The sequence below is a fragment of the Rhinatrema bivittatum genome, chromosome 4 (assembly GCF_901001135.1).
Source record: "Rhinatrema bivittatum chromosome 4, aRhiBiv1.1, whole genome shotgun sequence".
Classification (NCBI taxonomy): domain Eukaryota; kingdom Metazoa; phylum Chordata; class Amphibia; order Gymnophiona; family Rhinatrematidae; genus Rhinatrema; species Rhinatrema bivittatum.
In genome coordinates, this window is record NC_042618.1 from 346,130,885 (window position 1) to 346,155,498 (window position 24,614).

Sequence of the window (24,614 nt, forward strand, 5' to 3'; positions counted from 1 at the left end):
TGTGGCATAGATAGCGAAGCACTAGTGCTAGCTGCCTGACTGGTACATTTGCTAGTTCACTGCAACAGGTTCAAACTTAAATCAATCACTGCACTGCAGACAGAAGTTGCAGCCTTCAGCCTTCCTCCAGAGAGGAGAAAAGGCTTAACATGCAAACCTTCCTCTTCAGTGGCAGTGACAGTGAGATGTTACAGATGAACTCACACAGCAGCCTAAAGGATTGGAATGGAATGTTTCTGATGTTGAACAAGAGCAGACTGTTGATTTAAAACACTGTGGAATATGGACAACAGAACTCACACAACAGCTAGCAATGTTTCTTTCTTGAGAGAAAGATTCAAATTCACTTTCAAACAGTCTTCACATACTATAAGAAGAATAGGCAGAGCAGAGATTTGCTGATTTAGAAACATACTTCACTGATACATTCCCATGTGTTGTCAATCTAGTTTCCTTGCCAAAAGATCTTGGTTACTTTCTGACCTCTCACAAGTCATAGACACACAGACTGGTTGCTATGGAAACTCCCACTTGACCAGCCTCAGGTAGGGTCTATTATTTACAATGCACTTGAATGCAGACAATGCTATTCTATGGGATATGCAAACAAATGAAACGAATGACAAAAGTTTCATTCATTGGAAGTGCCCATTCTTATTTGTGGGTTCACGAATAAAACAAATTAGTCATTTGTCACAAATTTGGCATTATTTTAAATGAATGCACATCCATACGAGCTTCTTAGCCACCAGGTTAGAATGTTCACCATCCAAGATTCTATGCTACTTTACATATGTGTTTACTTCTAGCAGGATTAGGAAGAGCTGTGCTTGAACATCTGAGAGTCTACGATTTTTTAGCCTCTATATAATAGTTATGATAGTTTTTAACTCATAAATTTTTAAATTTTATTTTTGATTTGCATTTTTCTAGTGAGGTCACTGCTTGTGAAAGGTGCTGGATTTACAGCACTTCGGAAAGAGAAGTCCTCTAGTTATTCGCAGAACAGATATAGCATGGGGCAGTTGCAGGGTGGGTTTCCACCATTTTAACATTTGCTCTGACAAATTTAACATTAAATTTGACATGTGCCCTAACAACATTTCTCAGTGCTCATTACTTCAGGGTAAGAGAGTAATTGTCTCTGTGCCTCTGCTACTCTCTTTGGCCTCTCTATAGAAACCATCAATAAGAAAGGTCAATGTTCAGAGAGCTGGCAAGAAGGTAAATTTACCTGGATATTCAGCAGGAATTTTGCATAAATCTGTTGAATTTATCTGGATAAAGTTACGCATATAACTTTACCAGGATAACTGTAGGACAGCTATTTTTTTTTATAACTTTTAATTTTAAGAAGATAAACAAACATACAAGAAATGAAACCATAAGAATATACATCCATAAAAAATGTTATAGAATATGGAATAAAATAGGTCAATGGAAATAATATCTGGAACATCCTACAGCCATATATTAGAAATGACCAAGGCTAGAAAATATGGCAGCCAAAATCCAGCATGTCAGTGCATAAACTGTTAAAATGTACAGAGGGACTGTTCCCAACCAGAACATACGCAAGATCAAAAATAATCTCTAAACAAAATCACTCTCAAATGTGGACCACCATTAGAAAACACTATAACAATAGTGAAAAATGAAATGTGGGTTCACTCATCACAGGCTTAGTTGTAAAATGCTCATGAGACAGAGTGATCATTTACCAAAACAAGTCTTGAAGTTTAATCACTGTGTACCCCACTGGCACATCAAAATACCATTTTTGAATGAAATTTTTTATGCAGTTAAAAACTTATCTCGATATTTGTCTAAGGAGAAATCTTCATCAATGACTTCAGCATGCAGATAATGACATGGCCTGATGCTGGCTGGTTTCAAATATTAATCTTGGTCAAGGGAACAGAATGCTGAACAGTCTTCAACAAGCGTCAAACCCACATTTCATTTTTCACTAGTGGTATAATGTTTTTTAATGGTGGCCCATATTTGAGAGTGATTTTTGTATAGAGATTATAAATTACCTTCACTCCTTAAAGTGGTTAATAGAATTTGGCAAGATCAAAAATAAACATCCAAAACGTCCCCCAAATGGGCTCAGATATGTTTAAGAGAACCTTTAAGAGAGTGCAATAACTTTTCAATTCGGCTATTTAAAAAACTTGAGATTTCCACTTGTCCAAAAGAGGTATACCTTTCCAAGATTGGGAAATAGTGAATCTAGCAGCCAACAATGGCTGATGTAGTCAGGTTTTTAACTTATTTATTTATTTATTTAGCACTTTTATATACCGATTTTCCAGTAACAGAATTACTAATCAAGTCCGGTTTACATTCTAAACAATAACAATGACAAGAGGATGTCTTACAATAAACAGGTAGATTGAACTTGGATAAAAATAATTGGGGTTAACAACATAAAGTAACAGATATGGGGCCTAATGTAGGCTGGAGTTACGAACGGGTGTTGGGCATAAGGCTAGGTTTTTAATATTGCTCTCTGGGGGTTACCAATGAAAGGGATCATAGGTTGGAATACACATAAATGCTGAAGTTAGGAGAATGCTTGGTTGAATAACCAGGTCTTGAGTCTTTTTTTAAATACATTGGGGCATTGCACTAGTCTGAGGTCTGATGGGAGAGAGTTCCAAAGTTTGGGACCGGCAGTGGAGAAAGCTCTTTTACTTAATGCTGTCTTCATCGGTGGGACCTGTAGGTTGTTTCTGTATGCTTGTCTCACTGGTCTGGTTGAGGTGTGAGGTTGAAGAGGGATCTTGAGCTCTAGTGGGGCGATGTTATGTATTGCCTTATGGATTGATGAGAGTGCTTTGAAAAGTATTCTGAATTTGATAGGAAGCCAGTGTAGATTTTTCAGGATGGGTGTTATATGGTCTCTTTTGTTTGTCTTGGTTAGAATCCTTGCTGTTGCGTTCTGCAACATCTGTAGAGGTTTTGTGGAGTTAGCAGGGAGGCCAAGTAGTAGTGAATTGCAGTAGTCTATTTTACTGAGAATGATTGCTTGTAAAACTGATCGGAAATCTTGAAAATGGAGGAGGGGTCTCAATATTTTTAAGACTTGTAGTTTGAAAAATCCATCCTTTATGATGTTGTTAATGAAAGATCTGTAGTTCATTTGGTTATCTAGTATAACTCCCAGGTTTCTGACTTGTGGGGATAGGATTAATTGTGAGGCCAGGTTGGTGATAGGTTGTGGGTGGTTTCCATCTTGGGAAATGAGAAGGTACTCTGTCTTGTTTTGATTAAGAATCAGATTGAGGCTTGTCAGCAGGTTGTTGATGGCATGATGGCATGATTTCCAGAAGTCCAGAGTTTTCTGAAGTGAATCCGTAATAGGAATCAGAATCTGAACATCGTCAGCGTATAGGTAGTGGATAAGATTTAGCTTGCGGAGGAGCTGGCAGAGTGGGAGCAGGTATATTTTGAATAAGGTTGGAGAAAGTGAAGAGCCTTGTGGGACTCCCAGGTTGCAGTTGACTGGTTGAGATTCCTCCCTGTTGATCTTAACCTTATAATGCCTGTTCTGAAGGAAAGATTTGAACCAAGCGAGGGCGACGTCTCTGATGCCAATGGCTGACAGACGCTCAACCAGTGTATTATGGTTGACCGTGTCAAATGCTGCTGTTAGGTCAAGGAGGATGAGTAGACAAGGTTGTCTTTTTTCAAGGTTCAGTAGGATGGAGTCCGTTAATGAGATTAGAAGAGTTTCTGTGCTTCGAGATTGGCGGAAGCCGAATTGCGAAGGGGAAAGAATGTTGTTGTTGCTCAAGTATTCTGTCAGTTGTTTATTTGCAATTCGTTCCATGATTTTAGCGATGAGGGGTAGATTTGCTATTGGGCGAAAATTGGCCGGGTTATCTGGAGAGAGATTTGGATTTTTTAGGAGTGGTTTTATGATTGCCATTTTGAGAGGGTCGGGAACTAGCCCTTGAGATAAGGAGCAGTTGATGATTTGGGCGATAGGTTTGGAGATGGTTTTAGAGCAGGTGATGAGGAGGTTAGTTGGGATGGTGTCCTGGGGATGAGAAGAAGGTTTAAGTTTTTTTAGTATGTTTTCGATCTCTAAGGATGAGGTCAGCTCAAATTCCCCAAGGCTTGCCTTTTGTGGTGGAATGGCAGCTAGAGGTGTTGAAGGCGTAGTATCTTTGTTTTTCTTGGCTTGAGTTAATAGGTTCGGGATCTTGTTTTTGAAATAGGTCGCAAGTTCCTCTGCTTTGCTTGCAGCTTTATCATCTGGTATAGACGTCGAGGGGGGTTTGGTAAGGGACGAAACCAAGGAAAAAAGCGCCTTGGGGTCAAAGAGAAAGTGGTGGATTTTTTGTGAGTAAAAGTCTTTCTTTGCTTGGAGGATGGAGATTCTGTATTGGTGCATCATGGACTTAAATGCTGTGAGGTTGGTAGATGATGGATTTTTACGCCAAAGCTGTTCTTTTTTTCTGAGTTCCTGTTTCATGGATTTCAATTTTGGAGTGTACCACGGTTTTTTGTTGTCTTTGTTTGCTTGAGAGGCTTTGGTGATAGTTGGGCAGGTAGTATCGGCCACTTTTTTGGTGATGTTGGTCCAGGAAGCTACTGCTGAGTTCGCGTCTGTGAGGTCCAAGTGGTTAAGTTCTGCGGAGAGGCTATTGCTGAGAGTTTCCTGGCTGCAAAGCTTTCTGAATTGGACCGTGTTGTTCTGCTTTTTTGGGGGGGTAGGTTGGTGTATCTTAAGTGCGGTGGTGATGAGTTTATGGTCCGACCAAGGAACTGGTAGGCATGTTGAAAGGGAGGAGGGAGTAAGGCCGTGGTTAATGAAAATGAGGTCGAGCGTGTGACCTGCTTTATGGGTGGGTTCATTAACTATTTGTATGAAACCCATGGAGTTAAGTGTGTCGAGGAAAGTTTCACAACTGGGTGAACGAGGAGATGAGTCCACGTGGAGATTAAAATCCCCCAGGAGTATAGCTGGTGTGTCGGTATTGATGTGTTTCGCTATGCTTTCAATCAAAGGTAAACCGAATAAGAATCCTAAAGTCTCAATAAGGCCAAATCAGGAGACGTGCAAAGCTCCAACCCCGAAATGTAGGTAATCACCAGGACAGCTATTTTTTGACCACACTTGTGCACATCACTTTTGCTGGACAGCTGTCAATATGTGTGCTCACCAGCATTTAGTTCTCTCTCCTGAAACACCTCCATCAACACCCCTTTTCATCCGGATAAATTTTGTGCACACAGAATTTCCGTGGTCAGTGCAGGATGGGGCTAGGGGAATAGGGGATATTCAGATCTTGGTATTGTACAGGTAACTCCAGAAGTTGCCTGTACAAAACTTTTGAATATCAACTTCAAAAGTATCTTACTCTAATTCTCTCCCCAGTTATATTAACCTTGTTGTAATGTAACTTTATGAACTCTTTGTACTTGTTAATGTTCCGTTTCTGTGTTCACACCCCCTTGTTATATGTAAACTGGCATGATGTGATTCTTAATCACGAATACCGGTATAGAAAAAAACTCTAAAAACAAATAAATAAATAAATAATGCTTTATGTGATGGTGGTTTATAGTGATTATAGCACCTGTCCAGTGAGAACTCAACTGAGATCACCTACCTACTGTACCTGAATTGTAACTCACCTTGAGCATTGGTTTGGAAAGGTGAGAAGTTAAATCCCAGATCCAAATCCAAGCTCATTTCACATCAGTCACCCAATTACCTTCAGTTAATACCACTTTTGACCTCTACTGACCTGCATCAGATTTTTTATAATGAACCTTTCTAAAGCAAATGGCACAGTGCGGAATAAATAAGTAAATGTAAACCCATTTGATAAGCACAGGTAAAGAGCAGTCTTTACACTGGTGAAAAAGACCAATTAGTAAGATCTTTACCTCTCTGCGAAACCCATCAGAAGGAGAGGTTTGGTGTAGAAGAAGCAGAGCATTACATGGGGAAGAGGGGTGCAAAACTGAAGTAAGTGTGTGTAAATGACCTTAGCTCATAACAAAAAGGACTGCACAGAGGCTCAATGTTGCATCTTCTGACGCTTGGAACACTCAATCTCCAAATGGAGAATTTAGGAGGCACCGGGGACACTGGTGTCCAGAAACCTGGGGAGTTTTCATCTCTAGTGTGTTATGGCATGCAAGCTCAAAGAGAAGATGAAAACAAAATAAAAAATGAGGTTAGGAATCAGCTAAGGATAGAGAGCCCCCAGTACATGATCCTACTTTATGAATGACTTTAAATACACAGTCTACCCAAGTCAAGTTTCCATTTATCAGGCCTGTCAGGGCTGGCAATGTTCAAAGCCCCCCATGGGGAAGGAAAGTGCAAACCATCATGCTACATAAACCTTTGGTGGTGAGATTCAGAGTGGAGTGGAGTGGAAGTGGGCAAAGGAAGGATTAGGAAGGGGAATTCATTGGCCAACAGCCACCAGCGTTTCTAATGCAGCTACGTTAGATTCCCTCGTAGGGGAGGCGATGCCTGTTCAGGATCCCCTGACAATAGAAATCCGTCTGCTTGCGTATAAGAGGGAAAATATGGCGCTACGGATTTGATTTATAAAGGGTTTTCTCGCAGTCTCTGCTTTCTTGTACAACGGAAAACCTGAGAGAGGTTAAGGGCAGCGTGATTCTCTGCTGAATCACAGAGGGGTTAAGAACACAGACAGAGTGCTGAAACACAGAAGTCAAGGACACTGTGTACAGAGGTTAAGGTCACTGCGACTAATACTGAAAAAGTCAGATGGTAAGACATTGTGATTACAGTGCTGAAATATGGGGGAAGGGTTAGGGCAGAGTGTTAACGCCGAGGACCCTGAAGTCCTGAGTGAGCAGCTCCTGCTGTGCGTTTTGGTTTTTTTTGTAGGCATGGTGCTCATTCAGTCTGAAGGGCCACCTTTATTCAGCTCAGATTTAATTGAAATGATTTGAGTTTCTAAAACTGCTTCCCCTCACTTTCTTTACCACCATCTCATTTGTGTCGCATGGTTTTCCCCTGCACAGGTGGCTGGCAGAAAATAAAATCAATTCCTCCCAAGTGGTTTTTCAGGGTTGCAACTTTTTTTTTTTTTGTAATAGTAAATTCATTTCAAGAAATAAGAAATGAAACAGCTGTACTGTGACTGGCCCTCGGCTGAATGTATCTGAATGGGAAGGAAGGAGGGGGTAGCATTTCCTTGTCGGTGCACATTGTGGGGAAGGCATATATCTCCTTGTGTGGCGGGGGAGGTGGTATATCTCTCTGAATGTATGTGGAAGGGGTGGTATAGCCCCGTGAGCGCCCCTGAGAGAGGTGATATATCCCTAAGAGTGTACATGGGAGGGGTGGAATAAATTTGTGCGTGTGCATGGGAGGAAAGTGGTATATCTCTGTGAGTGTATGGAGAGGCAATATATCTCTGAGTGTATAGGGACGTGATAGTATATCCCTATGAGCAGGCGTGGAAAGGGTGGTGTATCTATGAGTGTATGTGAAGGAGGTAGTATCTCTCTGAGTGAAACATGGGGAGAGGCAGTATATCTCTCTGAGAGTGTACATTGGAGGGATGATATATCCCTGTATGTATGTTTGGGATGCGGGTAATAAGTGATATTAAATAAGTTAGTATATCTGGGTTTATATGTATGTTAGAGGAAAGTTAAGAGAATAATATAATTGCCATTCTGTACTGATTGGAGGGTTGTGTATTTTGTTTTATATGTGTGCATGACAGAGGCTGGTATTTCTTTATTTGTTCGTCTATGGGTTGGAGATAAGTTAGGAAATTAAGACCAGAGCTGCAAATTAAAGAAATAAGTAGCAATACCAAAATGTAAGAATTAATCTCCTTCTAGTGATGGTTTTTGCTCCAACTGGTAGCTGACCCCTGGGAGCACAGTATGAATGTGAGAAAATTAAAATGATGAATAAAAAAGAAGATCTTAATATTCTAATGTGCAAACCTTTGGTGGAATAGAATATATTGAGCTCTGGTGTTATCTAGATTCTGCCTCACTGAAAACCTGGAGACATGAAGGTATCTTCAGACCTATAGGATTTCTTTTTTTGATTCATCATCTCTACTGTTATCTGCTTTGCTGAGTATGTTTGATATATTTTTGTGGGTTTTTTTGTATTTTCTGTAGGATGTTGGAGTATTCTCTCAACCTGCAGAATGTGAGTTTCTCAGCTGTGCGAACTGTCCGGGTCCTCCGGCCTCTGCGAGCCATTAACCGAGTTCCCAGTAAGTCCTCTTGGTCTTGTCTTCAAGAATAGAGAAACACTGGTTGGCCTGATGGTCCAGAGGAAGGATGTAGGGCTTAATCCCAGATCCGACTCTTGGCAGGATCTGAAAGCAGAGTGGAGGCAGTGATTACCCATCCTGGGAGGGAAGGAACCTCAATCAATGTACCACAGTAATGCTTAATAGTTTTATTCAGGGTTGAAGGAGCTGCCAGGTTCAGAAGAGAGCTATAATCTGTGGGCCCTCCTACTAATGAGACAACATTTGGGCTATAGAGGAAAAGGGCTGGGATCTAATCTGAGACAATCTCTTGGTGCCAATGAATGAAACCCTTCCCCCATCATGAATGGTAGAGTAGGGTTGGGACAAGGTTCCAACTAGGCCAGAGGTTTGAAGTGGTGATGGTGATGGGCACTTAGAAAAATAGAAATAAAAAGGAAAGTAGAAGAGAAATGAAAAGCAAACAAAAAGAGAGGGTAAAGGTAAAAGAGGAGAAAACAGACAGATTGAAGGACAGAGACTGAAGTTTTACATATCAAAACTTTCTTACTACTTATGGAGACAATAATCAAACTGCATGCATTGGTGCAAAGCTCACAGGCACTTTTTTTCCCATGGGGTTTGCACCATTAATCAGAGCAAAACTGGGGAATTACCTAGACAAAACCCTTTGAATATTGACCTCTTCATGGTGCATTGAAATAAGTTTACTTACACTTTGTTTCAGACTGGAAACAATCTTCTTATGTAATGCCTACATGTCCAAGAGTCATAGCGTGCGATTAACTAAGTGTTTTTTCCCCATAGAAACAGAAGGAGAAAAAAGCCTTAGTAAATCAGGCCTTTTACTGTCTTAATCCTTAGAATTCCCTTCTGTGTACTATAGAAGTGAGAACAAACCATGCATACATAGAGATTTGGAGTACTTTTCAAATTTTGCAGTTTAGAATTGACCACCCATTTTCAACAGAGAAGATGCCATGTCCATGGCCCATTTTTTCTCCAAATTTCAGCTTTTTTTTCTAGAAAAATAAGTGCCGGTACTCACATGCAGTTCTTTGGAGGAGTGGTCATCACCCAGCCCCCCCCCCCCCCCCCCCAAAAAAAAGTGATCCTTCCCAACAACCAGCTGCGAAGCCTGTGAAAAGACAACACTGTAAATGTTACACTGCTCCCTAGAACACAAACACACCTCTTATTGGGGAAAACAGAACAAGCCAGGCTGCTACAGATCCCTACACCGAAACTACATGCTGGCAGAGCACCTAATCTCAGTCCCCCGGCCAGAACAAGGATCAACTTACAACTCATACAGAAGTGTGCAGACAAAAACTGAACTGGAAACCCCAAGAAGCCAGTCTCTGTAGGCAGTGCAATGCAGGAGAAATAAACAGAAATGCAGTTCCTCCTCTACCATGCAAAGACACAGCTCTCAGAGACTGAATGCTTTTTTTCCTACTTTCATACCCTGGAGATAACATCACCCCCCTCCTCAAAACAATGACAGGGACAAGCGACCCCCCCCCCCCCCCCCCCAACACAAGACCTCCCCAACCCACACACACAAAGAACAGGGACTCATTGTCCTCAATATAACACTCTACCCCCAAACACAAAACAATGAAGGCGGGAGTTCAGGGACCCCAACATAATACCTTCCCCCACCCAGCAATAATAATAGAGGCTAAGCAGCCTCCACCCCCCAACACTCACACCTCCCCATACCATCTCCCCAGCACCAGTATCCTCCTGGAAACGCCTGTCTTTTCCCTGGACTCAGGCAGCAGCATGCCTTCTCTATATCACCCTCCCCCTTCTCCCAGCAGGGTAGAGGAGGAGAGAAGAGGGGTGAATCCCCCTCTCTCTTTCCCTGGGGCTCATTGATTGATTGATTGATTGATTAAAACATTTGTGTACCACATTATCTAAGATTCTAAGTGGTTCACAATAAAAACATTCATGAAATAACAGACATACATAGAGAATAAATTCTACTCAAAGAACAATAAAAGCATCAATCAGGCCCATACAGTAAAATCCACGGGAGAGCCGGCGCTCCCGATGCGAGCCCTGGCACCTCTCCTGGGCACGCGATTCAGTATTTAAATTAGGGCCCACGCTAATAAGGAGGCGCTAGGGACACTAGTGCATCCCCGGCACCTCCTTATTGGCGGGAAGCGGCGGCTATCAGCGGGTCTGACAGCCGACGCTTAATTTTACCGGCGTCGGTTGTCGAACTCGCTGACAGCCACGGGTTCGGAAAAAGGACGCTGGCAAAACTGAGCATCCGTTTTCCAACCCACGGGCCACGGGCAGATTTTTTTTTTTTTTTAAGAAGATATTTTTTATTTTTGGGGTGTACAGAAAAGCAGTTTTTTCTGCTTTTCTGTACACTTGCCTGGTGCCATCTGAAATTAACTCCTGCCTTTGGCCGCACATTTTGCTTTCTGTATTGCGGGTGACTACCTAATAGGCTCATCAACATGCATTTGCATGTGATGAGCGCTATTAGTTTCGGGAGGATTGACCGTGTGTTTTCCATGCGCTATTACCCCTTACCCGGCGCGCACACATGGGCACACGATTTTATAATAGCTGAAAACTGACACAAATTTAGGTCCCTAAATTTAGGCCTGCTATTCATTTGCCTAGATGTAGGGCCCTAAATTAGTAGTCTAATGCTGAAAATCAGTGCTAAGCTCCTAACTTTGTTTGCCCACCCTATCTTCATGCCTGTAACCACCCACTTTTTAGGACCCTAATGGAATTAGGAGCCTAAATTTAGGCACTCGGCCCTAGTACATTTTCAAAAGGGCCAACTAGTTAATTGGTCCCCAATTGCATGCTAAACCGGTCCCAGAAGATCATAGCATGTATAAGCTAAGGGTAATGTATGCACATGCATGTAAATGAAGGAAGGTCGGATGCAAATTAGGATTTTGGGTCACGCAGGAAATAACGGATGGAGGCGAGCATTCCATGTTGTTCAGCATGTGCTCGCTAAGACCTAAAATGTAACATATATTGGACTAGGTGAAAGATTTTTCAGCATGCTCACTGTTTCAAGGGCTCAGCTGCAGGATGCATTGTGGGTTTCAAGAGGCAGGAATAGAGGACAGGGAAGAGATAGAGCAGAGGGAAAAATGAGAGACAGGAGGCTGGAGAGAGAGAGAGAGAGAGACCCACACACAGGAAGAGGAACAGAAAGTAGAAGGGTCAGAGAAAGAGAGGAGCTACGGAGACAGAGGAGGGGAGGAGGCCAGAGATTCTTTGGGGCAGAGGAAGGATAGGAACATCAGAGCAGAGCAAAGAGCTAATCGTGGCTGCAGACCTTCATGCTCTTCCCTTGGAGGTCCCCTTTAATGTCCTACTGACGTCTCATACTATTCTCTTACACATACAGTCTTTTGCTGCCAGGGATGTTCTTGTGCGCCTACCACTGTAGTGCTTGGTCCGACCTCTAGCTCCTGTTCCTCCACCAACTCCACTGCACTTTCCATTTCTTCTCTACCTCTGGGACAGTCACAGAAGGCACGTGCATTTGAGAGTTCTTGCCTCCTTGATGCCTCCTTCCTTGTCCTTTTCTCATCTCTTCTTCCCTATGCCCTGCTGCCCAGTGTTCTCCGCTTAGTGACTAATGGGGCTGTCTTGGACTATGTAGGCCCCCTCCCGCACCCCTCTGGCCTGACTCACCACTACCTCCTGCCTCTCTGCTTCTACATACGCTGTACTAGGCCTCATTCCTCTAGCCTCCACTTTCCCCCTGGCACTAAAATCCCTTCCCCTCTAGTCCGTGCTACACCTACTCTCACTGCCACCTTTCACACTCCTGCCAAATCCACCCACCCACAATTATTCGCTCTCTTTCATTCTTTATTCTCTTTCTCTAGCCACATCTTCTCACTCCTGCTCTTTCAATACACTTACAGACACAGAAGACTGATGGACAAGAGCGTGCACTTACTTATCCGCATACTTGGAACAATGGATAAACGAAGGAAAGATAATACACAAAAGGAGCACAAGACACAACACAAGCCATGTAGACATCTGCCTTCCCTCTTTTGGAACCCCCTGCTCTCCTTTACTCTTCTCTCCTGGGATCCAATTGTTCTGCCACTTCTCCCCTCAGTACTGACAACCGGTCCCATGTTCCTGGCTGACCTCTGTATAGCTCCGAAGCAAGGCGATGGAGCCATGAGGAAAATGAACTGAGCATGCTCTGTTTAGTGCATATGTGCTATTTTGGTAATGGGCCTAACGTGATTCCCTATATACACGCTAGGCCTGTTAAGGATTAGGGAATCTGTATTCTCTCCATATTTGAGTACTATTTTGGTAAAGGCCACATGCTATGTAGTGCCCAGGTGGACGCAGCCTATAGACCTTATGAGAGAAATGTTCTGACATTTTTATACTGGTAAAGGTTTGTTTACCCATGTGAAAATACAGTTTGAAAATGACCCCTCCTCCACTCCAAGGTGGGTAAAAGTATGCATGCGTGACTTTTACCCATGGGACATGGGAGGCAAAGTATGAGAGGGATTTCATTTTGCACATGTACTTTGCAGCTGGAAAGTTTCTCTTTGAAAATTAGTTGCAACTCCTGAGGGCTGTTTAAAAATCGCTTCGGTATTTTGGGGTTTTTTTGGGCTGGCATGCACACTAATAGAATGCGCGTGCTGTCGAGGATAAATTTGTGCACTTGTGCTAAACGATAGTTGCCAATTCAGTTTATGTTTTAGCACATATGTTAACATTTTTTAGGGAGCTCACACCAAATGAATTTTGGCACAAGATGTAGTACCTAAGCTCGTTTTATACGTTATCCGCTGCTACAAAAGCTCCGAGGCGGTCTGAATATACTTTACCTCTGTTAAAAGAAAGTCACTGGAATGTTGCTGGACTCACACTCCAAGTGAATTTCTCACAGGAGGTGTCTTTTTTTGCAACAGTTTGGAACGTTCTTTCAAGAGGATGAGTTAATTCTCATCCAAAATCCTGAACCCGTGTAAGAGGGAAGAGGAATGAGGAACGAGGTTTGTTTTTTTTTCCCTTGCTGTATCTCTTACCGCCTTGTGTACGGTCTAACCACATTCTTCCTGTTTTGAAGGTATGCGTATCCTGGTGACTTTGCTCCTCGACACACTGCCCATGTTGGGCAATGTCTTGCTACTCTGTTTCTTTGTCTTCTTCATCTTTGGTATCGTTGGGGTCCAGCTGTGGGCCGGGCTGCTCAGGAACCGCTGCTTTCTTCCAGAGAACTTTAGCATGTAAGTCCAGACCCCGGCGCTGGGAAGCCATGCTTAGTTGGCCTTCTGCGCATAGACACACTCCCCAAGTGGGGAAAGCATGCAAGTTGGAAGGTGGAGCCTGGACACTAAAAGGGAGAAACTGCCTGCAGCACTCCCGAGTTTTATTTCTGGTCCCATGGAGCACTGTGTTAATAGATGCTCTACCTTCCACCTCAGTTCTAGATGTTTGTATCTAAAATGTAAAGTATACAATCAGAGGTCCCTCTGATTGTATACTTTATCTTCGATATAGACGGAGGCACTGCACTATTTTAGTGTACTTGTATCTAAAATGTGGCAGGGATGTGCATGGAGAAAGTTTTGTTTTTTGTGTTTTTCTTTTTTCCTTTTAGCATGCACTAACTGGTTTTAATTCAAGCTAAAAATGGAAAAAACTTAAAACAAATTTTTTTTTTTTTGGTTTTCCCATCATTTCGTTTTGAGAACTACATGAAAACGGAGCTATGCGTGTCATTGTTTCTGTGTCATTTTTCAAACGACAGCACGCCCCTAAGAATGCAGTTAAATGTGCTGCCAACGCACAATCTAAGAGAAAACCCAGACAGGAACTGGGATGAGATGATCCATCATCCTTCTCCTTTTTCAGACCTCTGACCCTGGAAATGGAGAGATACTACCAGACGGAGAACGAGGAGGAGAACCCCTTTATCTGCTCCCAGCCACGGGAGAATGGCATGAGGTACTGTCGCACTGTCCCGACACGGAGGGAGGACGGCCTGGAGTGCACCCTTGATTATAACTTCTACAACAACACCAGCAACACATCCTGTGTCAACTGGAACCAGTATTACACCAATTGTTCCGCTGGGGAGCACAACCCCTTCAAAGGAGCAATCAATTTTGATAATATCGGATATGCCTGGATTGCAATATTTCAGGTAAGTGTGGAAGAGAGGTTGCTTGCGCCAGATTTGCCAAGGGATTTCACCTGTATTGTATCTATGTTAAAAAAAACCAACAAAACAAAACACAAGGAAAACAAATAGGTCCCTGATTTTCGCCCCTGATAAAAAATCCTGCCACTCTGCGGCATGAACTTATTCAACTGGGAGCGTTCAGACGGCCTGCCTGCATTACACGCGTTTTCAAAGGGCGATCGGCCCGCCTGGTTTCCCTTTGAGAACTGGCAGCCGCGAAGTACAGGCGCTGAGAGGATCTGGGTGCTTTGCCCCTGCTATGGGTGCGGGTGGCCCAGCTGTGGAGGGAAGGGGGAAACTAGCATGTGCGCGCATTTGAAAACTGAGCGTACTTCAGCACACCCGCAGGAGTGCCCTTTTGTCCTGCTGCTGTAGATAACGCCTGCTATGGAACCGATGTGTATATTTAGTGGTTTTTCGGGTCAGGCCATTTTAATCAGGTAAGCACTCCCTTACCTTGGGAAATGCCTTTTGACCCTCCATGGACCAGGTTAGCTGTTATCAGTGAGTCGTGATTGTAATTAGGAGCGTCTAGGTTTCCCTCCTGCATTGGTGCACCATGGAACGACTTACAAAGATGACTGGTATGACTGGCTATGTTCTTGGTAAAACCTGGAAAGGTTCAAACTGCTGTAGAATGCCTTGCATTTTCCCCCTTTTTTTGACGGGGCTGGCACCCTTCACTTCATGGCTAAACTAACTCTCCTTTTAACTGTTTGCAAGCACGGACTTTTAAGTTTTGGTTTCCCAAATGCAAAGCGGGATCTAGTACCTGTTCATGCAATTGGGGCGGGGAGGTTAATTACAACCAGGACTGAATCGGCTTGTGAAAAACAAATGTGAGTTAGTGAGCATCCTTGCCTGGGCTGCCACTCAAGTCCAACTAAGCGCTAGTATACTCCAGCCCGGTTCTCTGCATCATGCTGTAGGGGGGTAATCCAGGCTTTCGTTCACGGTGGCCAGGTATTTCTCTTCCTAATCCCCCCATTACCTCTCTTTCCATGCCAGACATCTCCACAACAAACTGAAAAAAAACCTAAAAGACCTGTGCCTCCTTTTCTGTGCACCCAAGAAGGCCCCGGCATGGGAGAGAATATTTAGTAAGGTTTCTGATTTCCTTTCTGAGAAGAGCTGGAGTGCCGGAAAGGAAATACTGAGTCATGCTTCTCACCCTTCAGTTTTTTGTTAGTCTGGCATTGTGGGGTATCTAATTTTACTCTTCTCAGAGCATGCCTCTTAGTGTATTCTAGAGATAAATTTAAGCAGCCGAGACATGCCTTCCCCAATTTAAGGTGTTTTAATGAAGCAAATTATGAGATATCAGCAAAGTCTTTATGGGGGAGATTCTCAAAAGGACATGGCAGGTAAAATGGTGCTTTACCCACAGATATGGTTCTTTAGAAAATTGTGCGACGGATAACACAATTGCATAGGGGAGAGATGTTCCATGGTCTGGAGTCTGGACACGGCTGGGGATTAAGTGCATGCCTTGTCAGTTAAAAAGATGTGGAGGTAATTTTCAAAAGGATTTACATACGTAGAAGTGCTTTTGAAAATAGCTTCTTTTATGCCTGTAACTCCTTTGAAAATTCACTCCATAAGTCTAAACTTTCAAAAGGTTTTACATGCTATGATATTAAAATTCAGATTGCTATGATATAAGCTACTTTTACATGTGTAACGCCTTTGAAGATTCACTCCTATGTGCGTGAATTCTCCTGGCAAAATTATGTGCACCAAAAAGGTGTCATTGTGTGCCTGTAGTTTTTCCAGGATAATTTGCAAAGTGAACTTGTTGCACGTTAAGTCTGCTTTAAAAATTGTCGTAACTTATACGCGTGTTTGCCAGCTTATGTGCAACATTACAAAATTAGCCCCCCTTAGAGAGCAATTTTGAAAGGGATTTCTGGGGGTAAAAAGCATTTTAACTGCATAAAATGATGGTTTGAAAATCGCTCACCCTATATATGTAGGTAAAAATGCATGCATAGTTCCCCAACGCGTGAGCTTGTACTTACATTGTGGTGGGAGGCATTCCCAGAGCAAGGTTAGGTCAGGGAGAAAACCATGTGGATCTGAACATGTGCCCTATCTGAGCAATTAAACTTAGGCCCCTAAATTCACCAAGCACCAAAATTTAGGTGCCATAAAATTAGGGGAAACCAAAGGCAGGACCAGATCGAGGGAATGAATTAAGTGCCTTAACTTAGGGGAGGCAGTTTCTGGCCTAAATGTAGACGCCTAAGTTAAAGGCACCTAAAGATAAAAGTCGGGTGCTTATATTCAGCCCAAATTTCAGCGCCACAGAAGATGGGCTGAAAATAGGTGCTCGGCCTTTTCGGAACTTCTGGCTTTCTGCGCGTAGTTTTGCTCAGAAAAAGCATCCGCAGAAGAAGCAGGTGCAAATCTCTGCTGGCAATTTTGCCTTGGGCCATTTCCAAAGTAAAACTAGCCGCGTAATTTCCAGCCAGGCAGTTAGTGTGAAGATGAGCCTCCTGTACTGGCACATCGTAGTGACTGCTTTTTATTGTAGAATACATTCAGCCTTGTGTTTTACCAGAGCTTTTTCTTCTCATAGGCTGAGAATGGAGGGGGGCGTGGTAGGGGGGGGGTGGCACATACACGTGCACACCATTTTATATGGACGCACTCACGTGTGCACAAATGTCGGCTCTGCCGCATAAGTGGGGGAGGGATTTTATTAGACACCCGCACGCCGACACAATTACCAGATTCCCCAGTCCATTGCTAGTTTGCCCAAGTAAAGTTTAAGACTCCCTAACCCCCCACCCCTGGTTAATATGCCTCCCTTTTACCCTTTTAGCCCCCACCCTTAAAAGCTCGCTAGCCAGCTTCATTATTTTGTTTCATTATTTTCACGCCATCCATAGCAGAAGTAAAGTTACTCAGTAAGGGGCCCCGCTGTGCACTTGTGCATTACGCACACATTTCATGTTACAGATCCGGAACGCCCGTGCCCCGCCCCCCTCTTTTGCTTTTCCCATTTGTGCGCATCGGTGGCGTCCCGAGGGAGGGGGGGGGGGCGGGAGAGCCAATGCCCCCGGGCGCTGGGCCCAGGGGGGGCGCAGCAGCTCCCAGTCTTCTCCAGTCCCCATGTATATAATTGTAAGCCAGAAGCTTAAGATACTGTTCGTGCTCTGACTAGCAAAGATGAAGTCAATTGCAAAGGGGAGAACCGTAAAGGCAAATGGTGACATGTGAATTACTTGGCAGTACCTTTGCTGGTCAAGACAGAGAGGGGCCAATGCAAGTTCTTTCCTTTGAAGCCTACAAAAGTCCTTCTCACCTATACAAATGTTAAATTACCCTCTGACTCCACTACAAGGTGGAGGGGGGGGGGAGGGGTGTGCCAGGGCTGGAAGCCGGTGGTATTGTCCCCTGAACTGCAGTGACACCAAGTGGACCAGGCGACAATTGCTAGGATTAAATGAATTATTTCCGCAGAAGGAAAATTTTGAGTTGACTGGACCTATGGCAGTTCTTGGAATCAGAACTCGGGGTGTAATCCTGGACCAGAGACAATGAGGAGCAGGAGGGGGGGGGGGGGGTCGATTGCTAATGAACTTTTTAAATTAGGCATAAAAGAAAGGTCGTCTTTTGTGTACAGTCAGACAGGCAGAGCAAGGAAAAGACAGAAGGACATAGCAATGAGGTGAGGTGTGTTACAGACCTGGAGGTGCAGGATTTAAATTGACATTCTTTTCCTTCCTGTATACATTTCCAGACTTCACTCTCATAGCCATATAGAATTAGTTGAATGAGGCTATCAAATAATTTTAATAGTAGTTTTACTAGAAGTATGAAACTGGCCAGCTTTTTAAAATTACACAGAAGACCCTTTGGACTTTCTTATTAACACTTTTTTCTTTACAGCCAATTTTAAAGCAGGGGGCCATGCTATGGAGTGTGTGTGATATGGGGTGTGATATGAGAAAATGTCATTTTGGCTCCCCCTCCCCGCAAATTCTTCTGTCTAGAGACGCCACTGATTTTCTCTGACCTTAAGCATTGGTACAAGAAGGATGGGGGGAGTGCTAGAGAGGCACACAAATGCATTGGCCCCCGGGTGCCGGAGACCCTCGGTACGCCACTGGGTGCGGGTACCGGGAGATACACGCGTACTCGAGCGCTTCTTAAAATCCACGCGGCATACGCCAGCCCGAGATCATCGCAAATCTCCCGGCTTTGGCATGCCCAGGGCTTTTAACATTTGCCTTTAACGTTCTATTTCAAGCCAGCCTTGGCAAACGAAGCCTCCCAAACCTAACAGCTGGGCATAAATCTACAAAAGTCCATGACTCTGCATAGCTGTAAGTAAAATTCAGCAAAGACGTACTGTGACGTTGGATCAGTCAACCAAGCCAAGTGCTTGACCAATGTCTTCTCCCCTCCCCCATGAAAGTGAAAGTTCAGCCGGCTGTAGATTTATAAAGAGGATAATTTTCAAACAGTCGGAATAGCAATAAAGTCTGCATGTACGTTCAGCCTTTACTGAGGTTTTTCAAAGTGAACTTATGTGTGTAAGTAATTGGGTTATATCGGCCCAGTGGCTCATACACATTCACTCACGTAACATTACACCACCTCTTTGGAGGGCATAACTTATGTGCCTACTTTTTAGAATCAAAATGTAGGCACATAAGTGCCAGCTCCACTCCAACATCCCCCCCTCCCCCCCCAGAATGCCTCTGCTCAGTTTGCATAAAAAAGTACGCATCCAGGTGTAGCAGAATAGCTCTCTGGTCTCCTGGGCTGGAGCCGTGCAACTCTGTGGTGGCTTGGCCTCCGGGTGCCTGCGATGGGTATTCTCCTCTAGGGTTATTCTGCTATATATATCCATGAGCTCGGGATTGTCGTGGAACTCCTCTGTTTCTTCAGTCTCCATGGGTTCTGCAGCCTGGGCCTCTGCAGCTTCCCTTCCCAAAAAAAAGGGTTCTCCTCCTGGTGTTTGAAAAGAAGGCCCACCCACCCACTCCGTGCAACACGTCCTCCCAGTCTCGATCCTGTCTTTGCCTCATGAGTGGTTCCTTCAAGGGCCCAACCTCCCTGGGTTTCCCCCTCCCCGGGCTTGCCACCAGCTGGCCCTTGCCTGTTTTTTTTCTTTTAATCTGGGCATTCTGCTCCTTGGCTTGGATCTAGAAGCATTCCTAGATGCTTGCGGGCTCTGAGTAGGGACAGAGGGAACCTTCTCTTCTTCGCTACACCAAGACGGGTTACTCATGTACTTTTGCAAGCATTCAGCCTGGGACTACTTTAGCCACGAACACACATTAAACTAGGTTCTTCATGAGTATAAATGGCTTTAAAAATGACCCCTAAAAAGTGCTGCGTTATTTCCATTCAAGAAAGTAAAAAAGCTGCTGATTAATCAAGGTTCAGTAAAATGGTGTGTAGTAAAGAAACTGCTGTTAATTAGAGCATAGAATTTAAGAAATCAATGCACAAAACTGTGTCCTGAAGGGAAAGGCTGGCTGGTGGCCTCTCATTAGCCAGTACTAGAGTACATCCTGAGCCATTAAGAATGTGGGTTTTCCATAATGGACCAATGAATAATTACCATTTTACCAGCGTACAGTGTAAGGTGGCCTTAACTTAGCTGGGAGAACTTGAGTTTATTTTGCTTGCATCTGATTGCTTTGTAAGACAAAAATAAGTTCAGTGGAAAGGCAAGTTGTCACGGGATGTCTTCTTGCTGTGAGATAACGTTTTGACTGCAGATTCACACGTAGATCCTAAAATTAGCCACAGTAAGTATGGTCTGTTACAACTGGAGACTTATCTTCCTAAAACCTGCTGTTAGAATAGCATTATTCAATCATTAACATTACCTTTCTAATGTTAGTAATGATGGATTATGCTCTAAAAATATAGGTCTGCCCCATTTTCTAATATTTTAGGAATTATAGTGGAAACTGTTCATGTGTTTTCAGTGCCTCCCAAAATAATGTGTCTCACTAGGATGGGCACAGTTGCAAGCAAATGGGATTATGGTAGGGAAAAAAAACTTGGCATGGGTTTCCTATGCTGAAAACATTTCTCAGTGGCATTTGTTATTTCAATTTCTCCAATATATCTCAGTATTTTTTAACAGCTCTGATACAAAGCTATTTATTTGGATTATTTTTAAGCATATTATATTTTTCATGAGATTGTTTTTTGTTTTGTTTTTTTTGCTATTGTCCTGAATTCTTTTTATATGCAACAAAAAACACTATAGAAAGAATTAACATGCCCCCTGGGGCTTTTTGCTGGTATATGATTAAAACTTAGTGCTCTATTATTAATGTTCATCAGTCAGTAGTAATCCCATGACTTTACATTAGTCATCACCTTTATGATACCAATTGATATGTGTAGCACTTTGACCTATGGGTATTTCACCTAATTTGTGTTTCTGAGTAGCTTTTATTTTGGTGGGTTGTTTTATTGCTTCTGTTTTTGTATTACAAAACTTGATACACCATGTATGTTCCATCAGCAGTAACCTGTCATCTACTTCTTAAAGCTCATTGATGTAACATGAGGTTTAAGGTTGATGCACGTAACCATTGGTTGATGTTGGCTATGCAAAGTGTATTACTCTCCAGGAGATGAAGTGACCAAAGAGCCACTCTTCCCAGGATGTAGCAAGAGTTCTCACCTCCTACACTTCAGACTCAAGCCAACTCTGTGTACAGTGTGCCAAGTATGTGTCTGAGCTCATGTTTTTGTGATTTTGGTTCTTCTAGGTGATCACGTTGGAGGGCTGGGTAGACATCATGTACTTTGTCATGGATGCACATTCCTTTTACAATTTCATCTACTTCATTCTCTTGATCATTGTAAGTAATCTCTAATTCTTCAGTGTGGAGAATTTGCATATACCGGCTTTATGTCAGGTTAGTGACCTCAGCAAGACTTGGCTGCTCCAGGAAATAGTACAGTATAAGAAAGGGTCTAAAGACTTGAAGGAGAAGCATAAGTGGGTTATCTGGGAAGTTTATTTGCATCCTTGGTTGTGCATGGGCTGTGTCAGGCATAAGTAATATCTTCTGAAGGTTTATTTGGATGTCTGGTATATATAAAAGATTTCTTTGAACAAATAACCTGTGTGAGAAGTTTAGTGATAGGGCTAGAATATTTGGGAAGATTATTTTCACATTAGGGTGTTTTCCATAGGCAATTATGCATTATAATAGTGTGTGTGTGCTGTGTTGTTGATATTTATGATGATTATATATCTCAATGGTTTTTTGATTGGGTATATGTGTTGGTGCTAGTTTGCATGAGAGCATGAATGGAAGGTAAGCCAGAACATAAGAATATAAGATTTGGCATACTGGGTCAGACCAAAGGTCCATTAAGCTCAATATCCTGTTTCCAACAGTGACCAATCCAGGTCACAGATACCTGGCAGGATCCCAAAAGGTCGATAGATTCCATGCTGCAAATTCACCCTAATAATGGTTTATGGACTTTTCTTCCAAGAACTTTTCCAAACCTTTTTTAAATCCAGCAATACTAACAGCTTTTACTACATTCTCTGGCAACAAATTCCAGAGTTTAATTATGTGTTAAGTAAAAAAAAATATTTTCTCCTGTTTGTCTTGAATGTATTATCTAATAACTTTATTGCGTATCCCCTGGTCTTTGTACTTTTTGAAAGAGTAAACTGATTCGCGTTTAACCATTCTATTCCACTCATTATTTTATAGATCTCTATCATATCTCCCCCCTCAGCAGTCTCCTCTTCAAACTGGAGTCCTAACTTCTTTAACCTTTACTCATAGGGGAATTGTTTCATCCACTTTATCATTTTGGTTGCCCTTGTCTGTACCTTTTCTAATTCCAATATTATTATTTGAGATGTGGTGACCAGAATTGCACGTAATATTCAAAGCACCATGGAGCGATACTGAAGCATTATTATTTGTATATACTTTCTCTTTATTATATTTTAAATCAAATTACATCAATAATTTGATATACACATTACAATGGAATAAATATAAAAGAAAATTACTAACGAAAAATTAAAATAGATTACCAAAAACAAAAATCCATCAATAGTATCACAAATTGTTGGGGGGATAAAAGAAAACAGATAAGGAAAATCCACCAACTAAATAGTAGGGATGTGCAGACCAAAAGTTTATGTTCATAAGTCCATAAGTCGAAAGGGGGGGTCAATTTCGGTCAATATGGACATATGGAGAATTCCATAAGTTGAGTCTATGTCCATACGTGCACCGATTCCCTAAATAAAAATTTAAACCCCTCACCCTCCTTAATCCCCCCCCCCAAGACTTACCAAAACTCCCTGGTGGTCTAGCGAGGAGTCAGGACGCCATTTCTGAACTCCTTTGCGAGGAGCACGTGACGTCGGCGTCACGTTGGAGTGACGCGGACGTCACGTGATTCCCCGCGGGTTCGCTCCGAGACCCTCGTTGGACCCAAAAGGAGCTTTTGGCCAGCTTGGAGTACAGAAATGGCGTCCTGACTCCCCGCTAGACCACCAGGGAGTTTTGGTAAGTCTTGGGGGGGATTAAGGAGGGTGAGGGGTTTAAATTTTTATTTAGGATCAACAATCGCGATTTCCAACGTATTCAACATAGCTATGTTGAATAAGTTGGAAATCCGATCGTTTTCGCCTCATCACTTTTTTAAGTTAAAAAAAAAAAAAGTTGCGTTTTACCTATAAGTTCAAAACGAATGCACACCCCTACAGTAAGGGGTAGATTTTCAAACTTGCGTGAGCACATCCATGTTTGCGCGCTACCCGGCATGCACACATGGACACGTGATTTTATTTATTTATTTATTTATTTAGCGTTTTTCTATACCGGCATTCATGATTAGAAACCACATCATGCCGGTTTACATAAAACAAGGGGTGAGAACAAGAAACGAAAAACAAGTGCAAGGAGAACAAAAGTTACATTACAACAGGGTCTTAAAACTGGGAAGAGAAATTAGAATAAGAATAAGAATAACATGCGCGTGCATGTTATAAAATCGGGGAGTCGGCGCGCACAAGGGGGGTGCACAATTGTGCACCTTGCGTGCGCCGAGCCCCCGCCAAGCCATTCTGCCTTCCCCCATTCCCTACCCTCCCACCCCACCTTCCCTTCCCCTTCCTCCCCCTGCCCTTTCCCCCCTCCCTTTTTCTTCTTTTTTCTTTTTCTTTTAAAACTTTTTGTTTTTGTTTTAAAACTTAGTTCAGCCCTGGTGCTGAAGAAAGTTGTGCGCGATCACCGGCACAGCAGCAAATGGCCGCTGTGCCGGGAGCCTCTGACCCCGCCCTGGACTGCCCCTCCCCGCCCCTTTTTGCAAGCCCTGGGACTTACACGGGTCCCGGGGCTTTACACGCATCGCCAGGCCTTTTGAAAATAGGTCCGGCATGCGTAACCTTTTGAAAATCTGCCCCTAAATGCACAAACGTTCATGCTATCTAATTGCTAAATATGAGACACATTGGGAGAACTGACCACAGGCATTTCTCCATTACTCAAGAAACTTTTCAACTGATTAGGATTAAAAAAAACCCACAAATTTGGCTAGGCCATCTTAACAAAACATTTGCAAGGATATTGTAACAAAAAAGTGGCACCAAGGACCAAATTCATAGATTTTTTTTTTTTTTAATAAAAATGCCTTCCGTCTCAATTGAATAGCCGGCACTACATCAGGAAACAAATACATTTTTGCACCAAGAAATGAATTCTCCTTGAGACAGAAGAACAGTCTCATCATCCATATTTTATCTGGGTAGAGTACAAGAAGCATTGCTCTAGAATAGCCCTGCTCTTGAGAGTCTCGCAAAAAAATTGGTCAAGTCCAAAGCTGGAGAAGGAGCCTCCAAAGATCCTGGAGGACCTGACTCTGCTTCACTCCTTCCTCCAGAAGCGAGGTAAAAACCCCTTCAAAACCGGAGGAATAGATTCCACAAAAAACGCTTCAACATTTCCATAGGAGCCATCAATGAAGACTTAGGGAAACTGAGAATATGTAAATTTAGCTTCCTAGAGTAATATCTTAAGATTTTCTGTTTTGCAATGTAAAACATCTTTATCACAAATTAGAGCAGCATCACATGTCTAGAGGGCCTTACATCGTGTTTCCAGATTACGTAACCT

The 24,614-nt window shown here is 42.9% G+C and overlaps 1 protein-coding gene across 8 annotated transcripts in view; it reads left to right on the forward strand.

The window, feature by feature from the left end:
• The window catches only part of CACNA1G (calcium voltage-gated channel subunit alpha1 G), a 468,525-nt gene that overhangs the window by 247,597 nt on the left and 196,314 nt on the right, over nt 1-24,614 (forward strand). For all 8 annotated transcript variants that reach the window (XM_029600643.1, XM_029600645.1, XM_029600651.1 and 5 more), the window contains exons 4-7: nt 8,149-8,246; nt 13,360-13,519; nt 14,148-14,439; nt 21,228-21,320. In XM_029600643.1, coding sequence (XP_029456503.1) covers nt 8,149-8,246; nt 13,360-13,519; nt 14,148-14,439; nt 21,228-21,320 — 643 coding nt within the window. The remainder of the gene's footprint in view (nt 1-8,148; nt 8,247-13,359; nt 13,520-14,147; nt 14,440-21,227; nt 21,321-24,614) is intronic.